This window comes from Cryptotermes secundus, unplaced genomic scaffold (assembly GCF_002891405.2).
Source record: "Cryptotermes secundus unplaced genomic scaffold, Csec_1.0 scaffold873, whole genome shotgun sequence".
NCBI classification, from domain to species: domain Eukaryota; kingdom Metazoa; phylum Arthropoda; class Insecta; order Blattodea; family Kalotermitidae; genus Cryptotermes; species Cryptotermes secundus.
The window spans coordinates 2,292,102-2,306,356 of NW_019739229.1; the positions used below are offsets into that span (position 1 = coordinate 2,292,102).

Genomic DNA, 14,255 nt, shown 5'->3' on the forward strand with positions numbered 1-14,255 from the left:
ATAACATGTGAATCATATGATCATTAAGCGGTACTTCAGAAGTCTGCCTTGGGTTAGTACTATTCCGTTACCTATTTTTCTGAGCATTGATATACCCACCCAGGTAGAACCAAGGTTTGTTAAAACAAAATTTAAGTTTTGGGTCAAGAACACCACCTTGTATTGCATGCAAAAACCAGTTACAAAAATGCATAAAAGGTAGAAGGTAAAGCTATCCCTGTAACAGACCATGAAAACCTATAGGGTTGTGAAACATCAAGGCTCCCACATTTTCTAGACAATCAGCTCACAGATGGCAGTGAGGTTGTCAGCCATAAGCGCCAGCCACCCATTACCCCCCCCCCTAGGAAGAACCCTGGTACTCATTCCTGTTAGAGGCTGAGTCAACCCCAGGACCATAGTGTGGCTTGAAGGATTAGGTAAATTGACTTCATTAGGAATTGGACCCACAACCTTCCAGCTTGTAGCATAGTGCCTCAACCAAATACACTAATGCTTTCTTTTCTTTTATCACCATCAGTTACTTGAACATGTCTGATTTTATACGGCAGTAGGTGTAACTTCTGGTTGCTCTCCATGCAGTACTATCATAATGTGCCTGTTATGTTACTCATGGCAGGGATTTCCAAGTTATATATGCTAGGTTTGTAAAGCTAACACACATAACATGATATTTTGTCTAAGAGAGATTGTGAGATCTTCTTTTATATAATATGTATGATTATTTCTCACATACGTATCATACAGAAAACCCAACTGTTCAAATGTGTATTTGTCAATCTCAATTCACTACTGTAAATGAAAACATGAAACAGATTTCTGAATGTGTTATGAGAACAGAAACATGAACAGAACTGGTATGAATTTCCATGAGCCATTTGCAGGTGCATGTAGCCATATAGCATAAAGAATTCTCATATATAGTGACTTTGTTGCATTCAGCTGTGAGTCTCCATGAAACAGAAGCATAACTCAGTCCTGTAGTTAAGCACTTGATGTTGAAATAGAAAGTTGTCCACAAAAGCAGTGGTATATTGCTTTAAGTTTACATAACGTGATTATTATCTATGAACAATGAAACAAAATTCAAATCTGTGCCTTTCAGAGCGCATCAACCATATCCTCAAAGTAGTCATATAAGATACACCGAGTGCTAGCAGCAGGTGCGTGCGTACATGTGGCAACAAGCGTGACATGCTATGTCAGACAGCACTAATGATTTAGAGCAGGTGGTACATAGTAGAGTTAAGGGGTTTGCTCAGAGTGTAATAAATTCAAACTGTCTAAGATGGAAATGAGCTAAGAGTAATATATTGACATGATATTATTCCAGGAAGTTATATCTATGAATAAGAGCAGCACGTTCATTTTTACAGTGAACGTTCAATGGATTTGTTGCTTTCTTTGGAGACGCCACCATCTTCAGGCTTGGTGTGGAGTGGTGTATCAGGTCGACAGATGGGGAAGCTTGAACCTGGAGCATCAATACATTTACCCTTATGTATGGTGCCTCTTGCCACAGGATTACAGGTTTGTATCACTGCTGACATTATTTCATGAACAGTACTGCCTCAGGTTGGTAGCTTGAGTTGCATATAGTGAGTTGGAACCCAGTCAAATGTAAGTACATGGATGAGGCTCTATTTATCTAAGCTGTTACATAAAGAAAACCAGAAACTCATTTTAACAAATTTATTACAGACAAAGTACACATTTTAAGAAATCTGAACAGTCTAATTATCCTGCAGAAGTTATAGTAATAACTGGAACATTAATTTTAAAATCATCATTTTGTAAGATGGCTCATGACTTTGATTAATAAGACAGTGCAGTGTGCTTCTGATGGGATATATACAGCACTTTGAAGACAAAACAGCCATGGAAGTTCCAAAATATGGCTTCCTTGAACAACTGAGTTTTACGACAAAATATTTCTTTTGTGAATCCACTGCAGCAGTTAAACACAAAACTGCATAAAAAGTTTGGGAGAAGTCCTTCATTGGTTGCAGTTGTTTGGATTACCATTGGAGCTCATAGTGAATGGGTATGAAATTACTAGTTGGGGGAGGGGGATGATGATTCTGTTGATATAGTATGACTTTCATAGTATTAGTAGTTTGTTCAAAATAAAATGTAAGTATATAGTTAATATGTAATAGGAGCCAGGATAGCTGTCAGTAAAGTGATGGACTGGGAAGCCAGGGTTCAATTTATGGCAAGGAGAATTTTTTTTTTTTTTTACTCCACAGCATTCACACTGGCTATGGGGTCCACCCAGCCTCCTGTCCAGTGTTTACCAAGGCATGAAGGTGACCACTCTCCTTCATCTAGTCCCAAGGTCAAGAATGCTAGACATGTACCTCCATTCCCCCTAACTTCTCTTCCTTCAAGGGGTTGTGTTTGATTATTTTATCATAGTTGAATGTATGAATGAATGTATAAGGGGTGGGCCTTCTTGGCCCTTGCACCGCGACCACATTGATCTATTGTGCCTTTTTATCATAGTTAATATGTAATGAACCTGTAAATTGTTATGGTTTGGTGATTAATTTTCATAGTCTTCGAAGTAATTACTGCATGGTGGTATGGTTAAAGAAAGAGTTTACATCGCCTTGAAATATCGCACTCAAAATGTTTCATTGTGATATACTTGAAGTGAAATTCTATGACGTCTTTTGTAATTTCGGTTTTATTTTATTTTCAGAATATATCAGGAATACGGCTGACAGATGTATTTTTGAAAAGGACATATGATTATGATGATCTCGCTCAAGTATTCGTTACACAAGCAACCGCATAAATATAATTCTGGCATGTCATATTCTAACTTAAGAGCCAATAAAAGGGAAAACTATTTAAACTGGAAATAAACTGAACAAATTCACCTACTAATGAAATATTCTATGAATATACTCATAAGTGAGCAGAGATGTAAGGTTTACAACTTCATCATTTACATAAACAGAGCACAGGCACTCAAGACTTGTATGTACATATTGGTCTTCAGCCCTTAATGTCATGGCTCAGATCTTAGTGGAAAATTTGATAATTATTCAGCTAGTCAAGAAATTCCTTTTATGGAATCTAAAGGCTCATAACACAAGTCTTCCACTGGACTGTCTCCTAGTCAAGATTAATCCAGTATATGAAGGCGGTCCATTATTAAATTTACAAGTGCTTGTATATAGCCTGCACGTGACATATCAATGTTGATTAACCGCTGGAATGAGGCTTCTGTGTGATGGATCACGACTTCACACTCCAGCCCAGACAGTGGCCTGGTTGCAAAAGTTGAAGTTCTGCAGCATCCACCACATAGTCCTGATCTAGTGACATAAGATTTATGTCTGTTCAGGCCTTTTAAGAACTTTTTATCAGGAAGAAGATTTGAGGACCAAAACACAATGCAGAAATCGGTTGTGCAGTACTTCACATCCCTTGGAAAGGAACACTACCAGGAAGGAATGTTTAAACTTGTAAAATGATGGGATAAATGTCTGAATGCTAACCCTAAATACGTGGAAAAATAAACATTAGTATATAGTGTTTCTTGACTTTATTAAATATTTTTTTTTTTGCAGTAAATAAGTTGCTGTGACTTTTAGTTAATGATCTCCAGCAATATTTGAAGTCACAACAGTTATCACGTGTCTCTGTAGTCTATAAGGAGAGTAGCATGAAGATGACCAGACCAACTAACAGCTAGTGAAATAAGTCTGTTCAGCTTCTTCAAAAATTCATATGTATATTGTGTCCTCATTCTTATGATATGCACACATAAAGATATTATGGGCAGTTAGATGACACCCAGACTATGGAGAATTTCATTAATACTGTTTCAAGACTACAGTCCAAACTTCATGCAACTTCAACAGAGTAGTCTTGCTAAGTGATATGTGATATGTACAGGGTTTGTCCAAAAAGTAATGTCAGTGATTTAATTGTGAAGTGACTATACGTCGCAGCGCACTCAGACCACTTGGGATCGGTGGAGGGGGAAGTCAGCTTATGAACGTGCGGTCACTTAGTCGTCTCTGAACTTCCTGACAGTGACGAAAGGCTTTTCCGTGAAACTCGTTTTTTTCTCCCGTGCAAGCCGCAATGCAGCGCTCCTTGGAACAAAGGATTGTCATCAAGTTTTGTGTGAAACTTGGCAAATCTGTAATGGAAACTTTTCCCATGATAAGATGGCCTTCGGTGATGATTGTTTGTCGGAATGTCAGGTCTACCGGTGGCACAAGGCCTTTTTAGAAAGCCGTGAAGAGGTCGGTGATGAAGCCTGCAGTGGACGGCCATCAACAAGCACCACCGACGAAAATGTGATGTGTGTGAGAGAACTTTTGAACTCAGAACATCGTTTGAGTGTTCGTTTAATGGCACAGACATTAAACATTCCAAAAAGTACCGTTCACAAGATTGTGACGAACAATTTGCAGATGCGAAAAGTGTGCGCAAAGCCGGTCCCCAAAGTGTTAACGGACGATGTTAATCATTTGCAGTAGTCAGGGAACGGAAAGAAGTTTCTGTAGAAATTCACAAATAAAAGAAAATGTTATTGTCCAGAAGTACTTGGGAGTGTGCAGTAATGTTTCCCTGTTCTGGTCCTTGTATACAGTTTACCCATTTAAAACGGTTTCCTGCCTGAAAAGTTGAAATCATTGGGTTCCAAAAGTAATACCGTAAGAATAATGCAAGGAGTATTTTTAGTATGTGGACCAGGTCTATTGCTCTGTGTTTCACAGTGGCCAATGTGCTGCTTGCTATGAGGCGCATATGAATTTTGCCAATGAATTGGCATGCCTGATGGTCAGTAACATTTCAAATGTAGTAGCTACAATTCACAGATCACAGGAGATGTTGAAAATGCTGTCCGATCTACATAGAGATATTTTTTGCAATTTTTTTTCTTAAAACAGGTACAACAATCCTTGCACTTACAGCACACCAGACACTAATTTTCACTGGATGACTTCAGCAGTTGTGTTCCCATTTTTGTACTAGACTTTGACACTCCAGTGTCTTGAGCTAGGCATTTCAGTGATTTTCTATGTGTATGTTCAAGTCTGGCCCTTATGGCATCTAACTTCTCAGTAGTCACTAGACACTTACGTTTTAATTTCTCATCTGTTAAGAGCCCTGTTCTAAGTTTATTCACCAAATGGTGAATTTGTCTGCTGCAAACTCTTTCATCATGAAATTTACTTTGAAATGTTTGTATCAGATCCGTATTTCACATGGGTGACAGAGAAATGCACATTGCTCTGAAGTATACCACACCATGACATACCACTGGACACTAACTGTAGCTGAGAACAAATGGCTAATGGAGCTGTTAACTAGAGCCTACTGCTGACAAATCATAAACTCCCACACTGCTTGCCTGTAACATGATAATGTGAGACTGCCAAGTGGTCCACAAGTTAATTACTTCCCTTCATTCCAAACGTTATGGGCCATCAGACATGCTGATTCATTGGCATCCAAACACTAAGAAGAGCATAAGATTTATATAGAGCATTTCATCCATTTAGTTTTTTGAGAATATATTGTATATATACAGAAACAAATGAGACACTCATGTAAATCAAGTAAGTTTTAGTCCTTTGCGGCATTCAGCACTTAGTGAGTGCTAGAAGCTGAGTGAAATTAGTGATGACTTTCTCACTCTGTCCATCTTGCTGGTAGTGCGGTCTTTGTGTGCAAGGTTACATATTTTGAATCTGCGTTGAATTTTGTGAAGTGTAAAAGTAAACTGACTTCTGTATTATATATAGGTGTATGCATGGCTACAGAAACAGACATAAAAGGTACATTGCTATCAGTTTCTGAGAAACCGCAGATCATTAGGAAGGAATAATTTACCTTACCAGTGTTGATCTTAAATCATATTGTGGCAAAGAAGAAAAACATACTTCAGCAATGTGTAACTACTCAGCCAGACAAAAAAAAAAGTTAAGAACTTTGAAATCTGAGATGATTGAATCAGTGCTCCTAGAGTGGTTTAGACAGAAACTGGCTTTATACAAACCAATTCAGAGTTTGATGTTGAGAAAGAAGGCTGAAAGCAAATGGTTTTTAATGTAAACACTCAGTTTGCATCTTCAAATGGGTGGCTTGATCAATTAAAAAAAAAATGTGCAGAACTTGGCTATAGAACCATGAATGGGGAATCCAAAAGTATGATTATGAGGAAGTGGTTTGTGGAAGACAAACATGTGCATCACTTCTGAGTGAATACCATCCAAAGGATATATTTCATGCAAATAAGTATGGAATGTTTTCCAGCCTATTCCTGGGGGCGAAAAAAAACAAACATATACTTTAAAAATTAAAGCTTTCATAGGAGCAAAGATAGAATTACTGGCTTCTATGTGCAAAAATGGATGGATCTGGAAAGTTGGAATTGCTGATAACACTAGTCACAGAAGCTAAAGTGATTCAAGTATGTGGAGTCCCTGCCACATAGACATAAGAGTACTGCATGGATAACCTATGCACTGTTCATGAAGTTCGAACTTGTGAAAAGGAGAATGACAGCCAAAAATTGGAAAGTGCCATTTATTTTTTGACCACTGTGCACCACCATTTTGTTAGTGGCATTCCTGATGTGCTAGTGTCAGTTGTCAGACCTCTAGAAATTGGAAATTTTACTTCAAATTTGTTTGAAAGACAAGCAAAACAAATGATGATGGGTATGTTCAGGAAGGAGTAACATTTCAGAACAGGCTATTCGACTTCAACCATAACAGCAGGAAAATGAAGTGTATTAACAATCAACTTAACAATCAAGTTCCTTCCGTCAAATGTGACACTTTTTTAAGTTTTCCACCNTAATACTCGTTCTGTTAATTTTCTGCAGGGGATATAATTATTTATGTAAACATTTTTAAGCCCACCCTTTTAAGATATTTTCCCACTTAAGAAATTTATATGTTTTTATCCTTATAAAAATTCGTAAAAGAGGTTCACTATACACATTGCACCGGGAAGGCTCTGGTAAGTAATTTGGCCATCATCTGAAAAACCAATATTATTAACATTTCAGTTTAGGAGATTCTGTTCAGAACACACACCTAAAGTATATAAACTTGCATGGGGGAAAAAAAGAATGTACTTTTTGTGAATTACAACAGATTTTAATATTATGGCTGCAGGTACATTGGTCCATGTCAGTACTTTAAAATATAACTTGCTGAGAACTGGAAAATGTGATTCCTGCCATTATGATCTGAATCTTTATCTAATAACAAGGAGTTAATGGATTATGTTTAGGTGATGTCATTGAGAAGTTCATGTGTAAATTTCAATATTTTGTTAGGAAATTGCGTATTGCTCATTGGGTATTACGGAAAATGTTTTGATGTAAGAACACATGATGCAAAGCTATATGTAATTCAGTTATTTTAATTCACTTTATTTTGTAGATTTATACAGTGGCCACTATAAATGTCAAGCTTATCCTAGTCACCCATCATCCAAGGAAAAAATAACTTCATTAGAGGGCAAGGGACCATCACAGTGCAAATAATAATAATCCATGACATACTAAACTATCAAGATACAATTATTAGATAATACAGTTTAACGTTTTATGGAAATATATTTCTTCAAGTCTGTAAAAATCTTAACTAAGCATATGATTATATGTGTGTACTGACTTCAGTCATGTTTGGTCTATGGCTAACCTTTGCTTTTACAGTAGCCCTTCTCATATAGGAGCACTAATTCGTGTATTCTGTGTATCTCATCGTTTAAATCTGTAACAAGACTCAGCTGATATGCTTTCACTTCTCTCAGTTCTTGATACTGGCATAACCGCCCAACAACATGAACTGTATCACCTATTTCTCTATACTGAACTAAGTTCTCAAAAGTTCGAATTACTGGTTTCATCATATAACGTAGTAGCCTACGTTCAGACTGAGTATATCCCGAAACACTGGCCAATGCACTGGAGATTCCCTTTATATGTTCGTAATTCTCTTCAATATCACGATTTGCATAGTCAAAAAAACAAGTTATTTCCCCAGTTCCATCGTCTACAGTGTAGGCTGCTGCCGAAGTACCTATAAACTTTCTCCTCGACACAACCCCAAACACATCTACATAGTGCACAATGAAGTCTTGAAATAAATATGCGTTTCCTTCTGTAGGGTGTGGAGGGATGCGAAGACAGTCGATGATCCATAACCTTTTTGCACGTCTGTAAATACGACCGGTGTTCACATTCTTGAATCCAACAGTATTTTCTGTTCCTTCACTCTCCATCGTGAATTAAGCATGCCTTATGTATGTAACTATAACATTAAGTACACTTATACAGAATGTGAATTTTCACAAAAGTATTAAATTCACATTTACAATATATTTCCGAGTTGAAAACTGCACTTAAAACCGAAGTCGATATAACTTCGCGCCAACGTTAATTTAAAGGACATCAGTGCTACCATTACAATAAACTGAATTTCTCTTTACGAATGCAGATATCAATATGGACTGGACTTTGTTTACTCTCTAGACGCTCTAGACCGCTCTAGACCAGGCCTGTTCAACGCGGCGCCTATGGTATATTTTTCTGGCGCCCTCCGTAACCACATACAATTGAGCCGATTTTTAATATTAATTCAAATTGTAAGACAAAAGACATTTTTGAACGTCTGACTACTGTTAAATATTTTCGAAAAATTTTATAATCATAATAATAATTAGTAGTAGTAGTAGTAGTAGTAGTATAAGTACTAGTAGTAGTAGTAGTAGTAGTAGTAGTAGTAGTAGTAGTAGTAGTAGTAGTAGTAGTAGTAGTAGTAGTAGTAGTAGTAGTAGTAGTAGTAGTGTGTGGTGGCGCCCGCACCTCCATAGGCATCAGTGAATTGTGCCCGAGTACATAAGAACGTCGGACAGCACTGTTCTAGGCCGAATGGAGATAGCTGTGGGAACCTCCCACAGTGAAACAAGTGCTAACGAATCAGCGCTATGGCGAATACCCGGAACTCACTCGCCCAGCCGCAATCCAACAAGACGTGCGCCACAACACTACCAATCATATTCGGACTATACCAGGCCCACCGGTCACCTGCCGGCGATGGCTACTGGCACCGGACCGGCTCACTATCATCAAAGCCGCGATCGAAGCCGTGTTACGGGACGGCACAGCTCGCCGCTCAGGGAGTTCCTGGTTTTCGCTGTACAAATGATGTTCAAGGACGATTGTTATCAATTCGGAAACAGTAGAACACAAAACGCCCAGACCATCACCGACCGCTACTTCGTCCGTCTCAGCCATGACTACTTCCACCAGCTTTTCGGTTCTTCAATCTCCTCCAAGATTGACCTGGTGACAGTTTACAATAAAATCCCCGTCCATCCGAATGAAATACAGAAGACCGCTATTACCACTCCATTCGGCTTATTCGAGCTCCCCTTCATATACTTCGGCTTGCGCGACGCCGTCCAGACAGTCCAACGCTTCACGGACGATATTCTGAGAGGACACTACTTCTGTTTCGTCTACTTGGACGACATCCTCGCCTTCCCCTGGCCACTTGAAGAGCACGAGCAACACCTATGGGCTCTCTTCGACTAACTTCAGAGGTACGGAATCATCAACCTGGCGAAGTGTGTCCGAGCACCCGGGGTCACCATCGGTTACAACATGCTCGCTGAGGGTTCAAAATCTCTAAAAGAACGAGTGACCAATCTCCGATACTACCACCCTCCCAAGTCCGCCAGTCATCTCCGTCGATTTCTAGGCATGCGGGACGACCGCTCACCACTCCGCAGCTAACTGATTCGTGGAACGCTTCCACCAGACACTGAAGGCAGCCATCGTGTTCCACTCGGACCAACAGTGGACAGAGGCGCTTCCCCTGGTTCTCCTCGGAATCCGCACGACATTCAAAGACGACCTACAGACATCAGTGTCTGAGCTCGTGTACGTTGAGCCCCTAAGAATTCCTGGTGAGTTACTGACTTCGACTGCCGACTCAGTGGATCCAGCGCATCTCATCACCGAGCTCCGCCAGCACATCGCCCGCCTCGGACCAGTTCCGGCAGCACGCCACGCCTTCCCTGCTACCTTCGTGCAAACGAAATCGAGAAGTGCACCCACGTCTTCCTCCGTCAGAACACAACGCGCTGGGCTTTGGAGCTCCCATGCAGTGGCCCCTACCAGGTCCTGTCATGGGGAGGGAAGACCATTACTGTGACAACCAATACGGTCAAGCCTACCTCCTTGATGGGAAGAATCGTGGGAACAGCATATTCAGCCAACGCAACCCCGGCTGTGGCACCACCTGCTACACCCCCACAATTCTCCACACAAACTACCCGCTCCAGTTGCCACATCTATTTCCCCGCATGCTTCTACATCTGTGCAACCGCAAATACGAGTCTACTAGTAGCAAGCACCGGCAGCTGACTCCACCAGTGGTCGCCAGCCATGGTACGAGCTTTGCCGGCCAGCCTTCCTTGCCGCTACTAGCTCACTCTAGCCTGCTACTGCAAGAGCTTTGCCTGGCATCTTGCCAGATCGCAATCACCCGGCTGCTGCAAGGAAGAACGCCATCACTAGCTCAGGCTAGCCATTTGTGAAGGGAGTTTTCGCCGGTATTCATCAGGCACACTCTGCTTCCCTGGTCATCTCTAATATTCATCCTATCAGTAATCAATATTTGTTATCGTTTTACATGGCTGCCTCTGCGAGCATCAACATTCCCACATAGTATTAAGAAGTAGAGTCAAAGTCTTCCTGAAATGAAATGGAAGTGCTGCACTGGATTTATGTTGCTTTGGCAGTCTGAAAGGTAAAAAGCAGTGTACTAACAAGAGTCTTTGACGTTTCATTTATATTTTACAGTATAAATGCAAACACACAATTTATATCTTTATTACATGGCACTATTCTGTACAAGTCAATCACTATTTAATTCTCCAGCAATCCGTATTCAATTCAGAACTTCAACTGGAAACAAGGCACTTCTAATCTCTTGTGGAAATGTTGTTGTTGCTTCTGCCTTGGGAGTTGCTTGTTCCTTCTGTTCAAACCCAGCAAAAGGGCAAGAAACCTGTCATGCTGTTCAGGCTTCAGGGACACATTCAGTTCTAATGATGACGTAAGTACAGCTGAGCATCCCCTAAGATCTCCACGGGCACCTGCACAAAAGCATCTTTACTGTTAGTATTGCTGACAGAAATTAAAATATACAGAGTATGAATGACCTATGGTGACATGGTAGCCATCTCTAGTTTAATGAAAATCCTTCAGTTAGTTCATAAGTCATTATGGGGAGAGTACAGACAAGATACCATAGGCCAATCTTTCTTCATAAAATAGCATTTTTGAAAACTGATTAATCTGCTGCCACACTAAATTCAGTATATCCTGAGTCTGCCAGGCTAATGAATTTAAACTGTCTTTCTTCCAATAAATTTCAGTATGTTAAACATGACAAGGTACAATTAATTTTAATAATTTCACCAATGTTAACAACAAAGATGAAATAATTAAAAAGACACTTTAATATTACTGAAGATTTAGGGAATGTGGTACTGAGAGATCACAAAGAAACAGACTACATGGAAAACTGCAATATTACAACATCATACATTTCCTTCATAATGACTGGTGGACTACTGAAACAGTATGAACATTCTGGGTCCTGTCCATTCGTATGTTGAGGAAAGGAACTGAAATGTCCAAGTTCACTATATGGGACTTCTTAATGCTCACCACATTAGTGTGTGCAAGATTTTTCCAGGTACTGAAAATCACTTAAGAATTCAAGATCTGGAGTAACTTTACCATGTGAAAACCAGTTACCTGAATCTCTTTACCACATACACAATGGTATAAAGTATACACAAATTAAATTAAACTATTTAAGTTAATCTTTTCTTGTATTCTGATAAATGCAAATACAATAAAAACCCTTGTTTTAATTTCACTACTGCAACTACAAATATCTGTTGACCTGGTATTATAAGCAAATCCCTTGTCACTATGGCCTGCACATATCCAGGATGTGGATGACAGTTAAAAATGTATTGCAGACAACCAACAAAGGTAATTCTTAAGCTTCAGGGTTTCACTTAAAGACCACCCTTCACTATATATTGATGTGTTACAAACCTGCTGGAGAGTGTTATTGAGATATTATGTAAGGAGAAAATTTATGATTTATACAGTATTATTAAGATGCTGAAACTGTGGGGCTACAGTGCAGTATTTATGTGATATGATGGCTGAAAGCTGCAATTGTGGGACACATAGATGTGGCCATTGCTAGACAACTGCACTAAACACATTTTAGCAGCAATGAATCAATTCATAAGACTTGTTGGAAGCAGTGTTTTATATGTGGTGTGCTGAGGCTACATAGTGAAGAAACAATGGAAGAAGTTAATCAGTCAGAGGTTGAAGTCAGCAGTTAGCAGTCAGTCTTGAGTTGCACTGTTAGCAGTGACTAGTCAACAAACAGAATACTTCATGTGTGCTGTAGTGTGATAAAACCAGCAAGACTTATAATCATTTGTAGTTAATGAGTTCAGTAAATCCAATTATCAATTCAAACCCCATGTCTAATCACTAATCCATAACAATATTATATAATGAGGAACTTTGTGATTTATACACATTACCTAAGACTGTTAAGATAGTGAAACTGTGGGGCTACTAAGTAGTGGGTATGTGGCTAGGATAGGGGCCGAGAGAAAGTATATAGAATTTTCGTAAAGAAGACATACACTCAGAAAACCACACCAGAGATGGATTAAGGTGTATCTTATGGAAACAGGTTGTGAAGGATCAGAAGCAGAGGAAATTGAGCAAGGCCCATACCTAATGGTGGAATTTGATATTAGTAGTGTTGTACCTTGAGGTTTGGCTGGCAGAGTATTATTTTACAACTATGAATGCCTACTAATAAACAATCACAAACCACTGTGTGCAGAAAATGGAATAAGTGGCTGTTCACTACATTGCAGACATTTTTCCAACACATATCACTTACAAGTAGCTGCATACTTTGACTAACGATAAAAAAAACTTACACTTGAAATCAAACAATTCACTCAATATGTGTGCATAATCCTGCTTCATTTCATAGCGCAATGTAACTTCTAGTAACCTTTGCACTACTTCAACTTCTTCTTGTTTCAGTGCAGTCACAGCAATTATTTTTATTCTATCCATAATTAGTGCTCTAAGCTCTTTATATTGCTCTAGCAGTTTATCAGCCATTTTCTGGTCACAAAACCATTCACTCAAGAAGCAAAACTGCCATAGAAATGACAAAAAATAATAATCTCCATATTCTTCAGCAAATTTCTTTGCAAAATTTGTAACCAAAACTACTGATGCTTCACTCCTCTTCGAGACACATTCCGCAAATAAGAATTTTGTCATATGCCTAACTTTCCTTCGCAAGGTAACATGATACTTATATACCTCTGCAAACATGTCCAAAGCCTCACGAATATCACCACGAATCCATGTGGCTTCAGCCATATAATGTTTATATTCTGCCTGATTGTAAAACTCATTCTTATTCAAAGATTCACATACTGACATGACAACTTCCACTCCTGTTCTGCTACCAATCCTTGATAATACACTTGCTGCTTCCAGTAACAATTCTGGAGATGGACAGAGTTGTTTTGCTCCTGAAAATTTTAATATTTTTATTATAAGGTTATATTCTTTAGAACGTATAACTTTTGTTAACAACTCATCTAGAGAATTAACATTAATGTCGTAGCACTCAAAGTCTTCCTGAAGACTGTTTTGATTACTATCATTTAAACTTCTTTCATTTGCACACTGAATAGCTTTCTGTCTATTTAGAAACTTCCATTTGTCAGATTTTTTGCGTGATAGTTCATCGGTGAAACTGTCAAGAACATCTGATGTTGCACTCATTAATGTTCTCTCAACGCACGTGTTTGTACCGCATTTATGTTTCAAAGTCGCTCGTACAAGCCATAGTAATGAGAATGACACTCTTCGACTGTAGTGCTGGCATATACTTATACTAGCCAAAGCCATTGTCAAACCCTGCATTTGTTGTTATCAATCGCAACAACATACTTAACCTACTTAACGATACTCATCCCACTTTCTTCGAAACAAAACTTCGTAATATGACACAATGGGACCCACGGATACACAGTCCATACAGGTCCTTGTGTGATCCGTGCCGATCCGTGCCGTGTCTTGCATTTTGCGTGTTTTCTTTGAGGGCGCGGAAGACGCGTAGATA

General features: G+C 39.2%; 2 protein-coding genes across 7 annotated transcripts in view; one reads left to right on the top strand and one right to left on the bottom strand.

Moving 5' to 3' along the window:
- LOC111871792 (trafficking protein particle complex subunit 13) overlaps positions 1-4,568 on the top strand; it is a 74,023-nt gene extending 69,455 nt beyond the window's left edge. For 4 of the 5 annotated variants that reach the window (XM_023865134.2, XM_023865132.2, XM_023865133.2 and 1 more), the window contains 2 exons: positions 1,377-1,530; positions 2,705-4,568. In XM_023865134.2, the coding sequence (XP_023720902.1) occupies positions 1,377-1,530; positions 2,705-2,800 (250 nt within the window). In that variant the 3' untranslated portion in view covers positions 2,801-4,568. Of the gene's footprint in view, positions 1-1,333; positions 1,531-2,704 lie in introns of those variants that run through there. The other variant, XM_023865136.2, reaches the window with a different exon arrangement.
- A 6,247-nt stretch (positions 4,569-10,815) lies between these two features.
- Positions 10,816-14,197, bottom strand: LOC111871819. Of its 2 annotated transcripts, XM_023865185.2 has the most exons (3): positions 14,093-14,181; positions 13,048-13,659; positions 10,816-11,151 (listed from the first exon to the last, which is right to left on the bottom strand). In XM_023865185.2, the coding sequence occupies exons 2-3, from the start codon at positions 13,565-13,567 to the stop codon at positions 10,949-10,951; spliced, it is 723 nt and encodes a 240-aa protein (XP_023720953.1). In that variant the 5' UTR covers positions 13,568-13,659; positions 14,093-14,181; the 3' UTR covers positions 10,816-10,948. The 2 variants fall into 2 exon arrangements, with proteins under 2 accessions (XP_023720953.1, XP_023720952.1); XM_023865184.2 differs by having other exon boundaries at positions 13,048-14,197.
- Between the last annotated feature and the right edge of the window lie 58 nt (positions 14,198-14,255).

What these genes read in the sequence shown, in the direction of transcription:
- LOC111871819 (XM_023865184.2), bottom strand. Translation starts at nt 14,056, where the DNA reads ATGCAGGGTTTGACAATGGCTTTGGCTAGTATAAGTATATGCCAGCAC. An exon ending in TGAATTGTTTGATTTCAAGT is followed by an intron (nt 11,152 to 13,047) that starts GTAAGTTTTTTT and finishes GCTTTTGTGCAG; the next exon opens with GTGCCCGTGGAGATCTTAGG.